The sequence below is a fragment of the Otolemur garnettii genome, unplaced genomic scaffold (genome assembly GCF_000181295.1).
Source record: "Otolemur garnettii isolate 467f Iridium unplaced genomic scaffold, OtoGar3 scaffold00127, whole genome shotgun sequence".
Lineage (NCBI taxonomy): Eukaryota > Metazoa > Chordata > Mammalia > Primates > Galagidae > Otolemur > Otolemur garnettii.
Window position 1 is genome coordinate 751,725 of NW_003852522.1, and position 6,830 is coordinate 758,554.

The following is a 6,830-nucleotide window of genomic DNA, read 5'->3' on the forward strand; positions in this document are numbered from 1 at the left end:
GGGCTGGGGATTCAAACCCGCCACCTTAGGTGTATGTGGCTGGCGCCTTAGCCGCTTGAGCCACAGGCGCCGAGCCTAAAAAAAATTTCTTATAGAGCCTAAGCAACATAGTGAGACTCTGTCTCTAGAAAAATTTTTAAAAATTAGCTAGGCACAGTAGTCCAAGTCTGTAATCTTAGCTACTTGGGAGGCTGAGGTGGGAGGATCACTTGAACCCAGGAGTTTGACAATGCAGTGAGCTCTGATCAGCCACTGCACTCCAGCCTGGGTGACAGAGCAAAGCCCTATCTCCTACAAAAAGTCCACCAAAAACAAAGGAAACAAAAATTTTTCTTCTGTGTTGAATTATTGTTATAATTATTATTAGCATCTAACTGAGCAAAACCTAAATATATATCAATCTTTTTTTTTTCTTAGAGACAGGGTTTCACTCTGTCACTCAGGCTGGAATGCAGTGGTGTGATCATAGCTCACTATAACCTCAAACTCCTGGGCTCAAGCCATCATTCTGACTAAGCTTCCCAGTAGCTGGGACTATAGGCACTTGTCAACCATGCCTAGTGACTTTTTAAATTATTTTTTTGTAGAGACAGGATCTTGCTATGTTGCCCAGGCTGGTCTCAAGTGATCCTCCTACTTGGCTTCCCAAAGTGATGGGATTATAGGCATAAGCCACTGTGCCCAGCCTAAAATAGTAAATGTTATATGTAGTACCATAGCAACAAAAAAACCTCTCTGTCTGTATCCCCCTTGGAAAGTACTCATGAACTCCAGGGACATGAGGATTCCCCAGCCTTGCCCACCACCTACCTGGGGGCAGCTGTGGCTTAGCTGAGCCTAGGGATGAAGCTGGGGTGGTGGGAGGAGGACCCTCCAGGGTGACCCTGGGCTCCGGAGTTGGCAGGATTGAAGGCGCTGGCTGGGTGGGTGCAAGGCTGTGGCTGGGCATGGCTGCTAGGCTCTTTCCTATGGCCACAGGCGGCGGGATGTCTGCTTCATCAATGGTGTTGCCCTTCTGGACAGAGGACAGCAGATTCTCCAGCGTCTGAGACAAGGCATGAGTGTGGGGTTGGGAGAAGCTGTGAGCTTAGTGTGGGAGGTTCAGGGTGGTGGGGTCCCAGAACCGTGTCTTCTGCCTACTCACTTTAAGCCCCCGATCGTAGCGCCGCATCTTGGCACTGTCTCCAGCTTGCCTGGCACCTTCAATTGCTCTCTGGTAGAGGGCCAGCCTCTCCTGCAAAGTGGCCTCGACCCCTAGGCAGGGGGCTGAGGGCTTTGGCTGTGGTAAGGGCCAGGGGCTTGGTCTGGATGGTAACTCCACTGACACCCACCCCTTGCACATTAGCAATCAGCCACGTGTCACCCCTGGGCCAGCCTCCCCTACCTCGGTGGGGCAGAAATCCAGGTCCCCATTTCCCAGAAGAGGAAACCAGGGTCAGAGGGGCCATACTATATCCCAGAGAAGGACAAGGGTGGGCCTTGAACCCTAGGCTGTCCATGGGGTTCTGATTCAAGGGAGCAGGGTTGTCAGAGTTGTACCTGGGCCATTGATGGCTGGGGCTCCAAAGCCTTCTGCTCTTCTCCCAGGACCTCATTCAACTCCGCCTGCAGGGTCACATAATCAGGGATAGGATGTGAGGATCCACTGAACGGGGATAGTGGGCAAAGAGCCCCAACCCCCACTCCCATCCCGCTGTGGGTACTTACCAACAGGTCGTCATCAGCCTCCACATCATCCTCATCTGTCCCCTCTTCTTCCTCCTCGTCTGGGTCTCTCATGCACAGTCTGGCCATCTTCTCGATGGCTTCCATGGGCAGGGGGCCTGGCAGCAAGGGGAGGCCCCAGATGGACCAAGATCCTCTAAATATCCCACCCCTGTCCCTAGCTTGGACACCCTCAGGTCCTCCCTGCAGGGTTCCACCCTCTGTTGACCTCTTCCCTTCTATGTCTCACTTCTCCTCCTCATGCAGCATCAGTTCTAGGGCTGCGCTACCTGAGTTTGAATCCCAACTCTGTCACACTCTCACTGTGGGACCTTGACAAGTCACTTGGCAAGTCACTTTACCTCTCTGGGCCTTAGTTTCTCCATCTGTTAGATGGAGATAACCAGTTCCTCCCTCACAGGTAGGTGGTAGGGATGAAAGGGAAATGAAGTTCTTTTTAATAGCATATTGTCAGCATCTTGTTATTCAATAATGCTGCTTTGAAAACTGAATTAGTAAATACATGGGACCATTGCTCCTAGGGGAAACTCAGGTTTTGGTTCACGTGAACCTCTGGTTACAATGTTTTCATCAACTGATCAGTATACAATCTTGCTTTATGTAAATTTCTGCTTAAAGACACCTTCTTGAATATATGCATTGTTAATTAACTTTGAATTCATACCCAACAGGATGACAGCTCAAGCCGGCAGAAAGCTTTTCTAACACACATATTTTCTCTATAAAGTACATTACAGTCTTCTAGCCCTTAGAAATACTAGACAGCATTTCCACATTATGCCTAGAGCCACTATTGACAGTGAAATTACTAAGAAAAAGCATAAAAATGAGAAAAATATGGCACTAAATAGACCTCAAAAGGAATCTTTGCTTATGCTGTAAGAGCTGAAAGAAGGCAGAGCACAGCTTTGTAACACCTTATACATCAGGCCACTCAAATTTTTCACCCCTCTTCACTCATCTGTTGTGAATGACCACAAAAGTGGTGTGCTATTATTGGTTTGGAGCTTAAAAACAAATTTCAGTGAGTAGTGAATTCACAAATATGAAATCCACAAATAATCAGGATTGACTATATTAACTCAAAAAAAATTTTTTTAATTGCAGTTTTTGGTTGGGGCTGGGTTTGAACCCGCCACCTCCGGCATATGGGGCCAGTGCCCCACTCCTCTGAGCCACAGGCGTTGCCCAACTCAAATGTTTAAAGGTTCCATTTGCCCTCTGGGCTTTAGCTCCACCTGATCCCTCCATCTCTGCTCCCTGCCATCTGCTCCAGGGGGTTTTACCTGCTATGACCCCTCCTGGAAGTGCTCCCTACCTCTTCACCTGACTCTCTACATTGTGGGTGTTTCTTTAAGCAATCCCACAATGACTCACAGGTCTCTCCAATGGCTCTGTTTCCTCCATCCCAGACCTGATTATGGGACAGCAGGTTTGACTTACGAGGACACAGGCTTATTATGTCAGGTGGTTCCTGTGTGAACTACTTATGCACTCCAGAAGACTAACTCCTATGATATAAGCATGATTATTGCTCCCACTTTACAGATAGGGAAACTGAAACCAACACACCCAGTAAGTGGGAGAGCTGGAGTTTGAACCCCCCCAGTCTAAGTCCAGAGTTGATTGCTTACCCCCTCAACCAGTTGCTGGGCTCCAGGAAGGCAGGGATCTTATCTTTCTGATTTTCCTCATCTACCCAGTGCCCAGTCTGAGTCTAGCCCACAGTGGGAGATCAGAAAATGTCCAGAGGTGTGTTAACTATCTTACCTTTGCCTTTGAGCTTCTCCAGGGCTGGGGGCTGGTCCCCCACCAAGGCCAAGAATTCAGCCTCCAGTTCCTCATTGTTAACTCCATCCTCAGGGATCATCAGGCCGTCTGGGGACAGGTCAACCAGGAGGCCCAGCTGGGGGGAGAGTGAAGGTCCAGTCAGACCTGGGGATTTACCACTTGGCCAGAGGCAGCCATCATGGACTCAGCAGCCCCTTGGGGAGGAACCAAAGTCTCCAGGGGAAAGCCATGTTCTGGTGGAGTGCCAGGAGGCTGGCAAGCTCAGAACAGGTGTCCCAAGGTGGGCCACGCTCTCTGGCACATCAACATGGGGCAAAGGGTGGGCAGAGAGACCCAACTCACTGCTCTGAGTCCACACCTGTGATGTGTGGCTAGCCAAGTTTACCAGGAGAAATAGGACCTACACCCTGCCCAAAACAGCCACTCTGCACACCTGGGCTTTTCCTTCCAGCAGAAGGGGCCATACAGGAAGGCTGGGACATCAAGAACAATTACAAACCCTGACAACAATGTAGAAGTTGAAAGTGGGGTCTTTGCCTTGCAGACCTGTCATTCTATCTTGGTTAATGACCAATTATGACATACTAATACTATGTTGAACTATATGAAGTTGCCCTTTAGTCAAAAATGGTCAAAGATTGGCAATTATATATGGCCCCACTTATTCATGATAATGATGACATTTAATGAGTGCTATGTTCTAGTGCCTTCCATAAACTATTTCAATGAATCTTCATGACTGTCCTGTGAGGTGGGGTCCCTAAGAGGTCTCCATTTTACAGATGAGAAAACTGAGGCTCAGAGCTGTGAAATCAAGTGTCCAAAGTCCAGAGGCCAGAAGAGAACTTCAGGTCAGCCAAGCTGGAGTACCTAACACTAAGCTATGCCCTGAGCTACTTCTGCCAGAGCTAAAAAAATCAAATGTCTCTTTCCTCCTGCCCCAGGGGGCAGAGGAGTTGGGAGAGTGAGAAGGGAGAGTGAGAAGGGGCTGTGGCACGGGCTCGTGAGTTCACAGCTGCAGTTCTGGATTTGCATTTAGCTCTAGAGAAGCTGTTAGTCCTTATCACCTTGGGCAGACATCTTCACCTCTCTGAGCCTCAGTGTCCTCATATGTACAATGGGAATAAAAGGAGTCTGACATTGTCCATCTAATGCAAGCGTTTGACAAACCTGGTCCGAGGGCTGCCCCTCCCTTCTCTTCCCCACTGGAACTGCTGCTTCAACAGGTGGCCCCAACCCGGGGCTGTGTGCGCCAAGTGCTGAAGGTGTCTAGGCCAGCAGGCCCAACCATTGGGGGGCGGAGCCTCATTTGGGAGGCGGGGACAGGGTCTCACTTAGTGGGGCGGAGATCGGGCTTTCCAGGTTGTGGGGCCTGCCCCGAGCATATGGCGGGGATTGGGAGGTATCCCCCCAGTGGGGCCGTGGGACGCAGTCTCACCTGGCGGGCGGCGACAGCGCCTCGGCCTGGGGGTCCCGGAGGTCCCTTCCTCCTGTGCATCTTCCAGGCTGGATCCCCGGACCGTCGACCCCGGCGCCCGGCCTTTCCCTGCCTCCTCCTCCGGGGCCTGTCGCGACGCACGCGCCCTTCCCGAGCCCTGCGCCCCTCTTCAGCGCCCAGCGACTGCCAACCCTGTGTCCTCCCCTCCCAGGTTAGCCGCCTCACTTCCGCCTTGGCCTCCGGTCGCCTCTCTACCTGAGCGAGGCCACTGGACTTGCCGGGCCTGCCGCACCGAAACTACAACTCCCGGCAGACACTGCGCATAAACGCTCACGTCTGGCGGGGGTGTGGCTGGTTGAGGCAGGGGGAAAGGGGCGGGGCGTGCGCGGGTGTGATGAACAGTCCTGGTATTGCGCGTGCGCGGGGCGTGGCTTCGCGAGACGCGGGAAAGAGGTGCATCGCGCGCAGCTGTGAGGGCTGGTGTTCGCTCTGTAGTTGGCAGCGTCTCGCCGTCACTCACGGGCTCCGGGCTCACCTAGGCTCCCAGCCTAAGAACCAGACTTTTCGATTGCCAGGGTTGTGTTAGTCGGCAGCTGGTCACCCCAGAAGCTGAGGCCGCAGCACCTAGGCTTCTGGCCTCCTTCAGCTCCGGACTCTCAGCCCAAGCTTCCGCGAAGACCAACTTAGTCTTTTATTTTTTCAAAAGAGTGTAAGGCAAATAATGTAAGCGACTTATTTCCTAACAAGTCCAGACAGACTTTGGTTCTGATAAGGACAGAGAGATTTTAAGAACTTATGTGACGCAGGGCAGTTTTGGTTTGTCTGGCCCCCAACGCTGGAAAAAATTGGCCTGTGGGCTCGGCGCCTGTGGCTCAAGCGGCTAAGGCGCCAGCCACATACACCTAAGGTGGCAGGTTCGAATCCCCAGCCCGGACCCGCCAAACAACAATGATGGCTGCAACCAAAAAAAAAAATAGCCGGGCGTTGTGGCGGGCACCTGTAGTCCCAGCTACTTGGGAGGCTGAGGCAGGAGACTCGCTTGAGCCCAGGAGTTGGAGGTTGCTGTGAGCTGTGATGCCATGGCACTCTACCCAGGGGGATAGCTTGAGGCTCCGTCTCAAAAAAAAAAAAAAATTGGCCTGTGGTAATTCCTACCCCCGAAGGCCCTGGCTGTCCCTGGAAGGGCCCCAGATGACCCCTCTAAAGACTCCAAACCTTGAAGGGCCCCACATGGCTGCTGGAAAGACTTCAAGTGGGGCCTGGTGTGGTGTCTCACACCTGTAATCCTAGCACTCTGGGAGGCCGAGGCAGGTGGATCGCCTGAGCTCAGGAGTTCAAGACCAGCCTGAGCAAGAGCGAGACCCCTTCACTAGGAAAAATGGAAAAAACTAGCTGGGCATTGTTCTGCATGCCTGTAATCTCAGCTACTTGGAAAGCTGTGGCAAGAGGATTGCTGTGAATCATGACACCACAGCACTCTAGCCTGGGTGACAGAGACTCTATCTCAGAAAAACAAAAAAGTGTCCCTGGAAGGGGCCCACATACCCCAACCTAGAGGGGAGGGGCTTCAATCCAGGGACCAGAGCCCACGTGGCTCTCAGACCCTGGGCAAAAGACGGACAATCCCCTCTCTGCGAGGTGGAGAAGGTTTGAATTCCTACCTGGTCATGGCTCAAGGTGGCTCTGATCCTGTGTTCCACCCTGTGTCCTATTGGAGCCCATCTGACCTCTTGGGGCAGCCAGATGGGCCAAGGTGGAGGTGGAGGGTAACCTCTACCCTCAGCCAAGGCCACTGGGTACTGACAGGCACTGCTTAAAATGATGGGAGATTTTGCTTGTTTTCAGATTCCTAAAGAAACAGTTAAAATGAGCAAGA

At 52.0% G+C, this 6,830-nt stretch overlaps 1 protein-coding gene across 5 annotated transcripts in view; it reads right to left on the reverse strand.

The window, feature by feature from the left end:
• The window catches only part of CC2D1A (coiled-coil and C2 domain containing 1A), an 18,985-nt gene extending 13,757 nt beyond the window's left edge, over positions 1–5,228 (reverse strand). For 4 of the 5 annotated variants that reach the window (XM_023518072.1, XM_023518073.1, XM_012810247.2 and 1 more), the window contains exons 1-6: positions 4,955–5,228; positions 3,496–3,631; positions 1,708–1,823; positions 1,540–1,605; positions 1,145–1,279; positions 811–1,045 (exon numbers count right to left, since the gene is read on the reverse strand). In XM_023518072.1, coding sequence (XP_023373840.1) covers positions 811–1,045; positions 1,145–1,279; positions 1,540–1,605; positions 1,708–1,823; positions 3,496–3,631; positions 4,955–5,014 — 748 coding nt within the window. In that variant the 5' untranslated portion in view covers positions 5,015–5,228. Of the gene's footprint in view, positions 1–810; positions 1,046–1,144; positions 1,280–1,539; positions 1,606–1,707; positions 1,824–3,495; positions 3,632–4,686; positions 4,706–4,954 lie in introns of those variants that run through there. The other variant, XM_023518074.1, reaches the window with a different exon arrangement.
• Between the last annotated feature and the right edge of the window lie 1,602 nt (positions 5,229–6,830).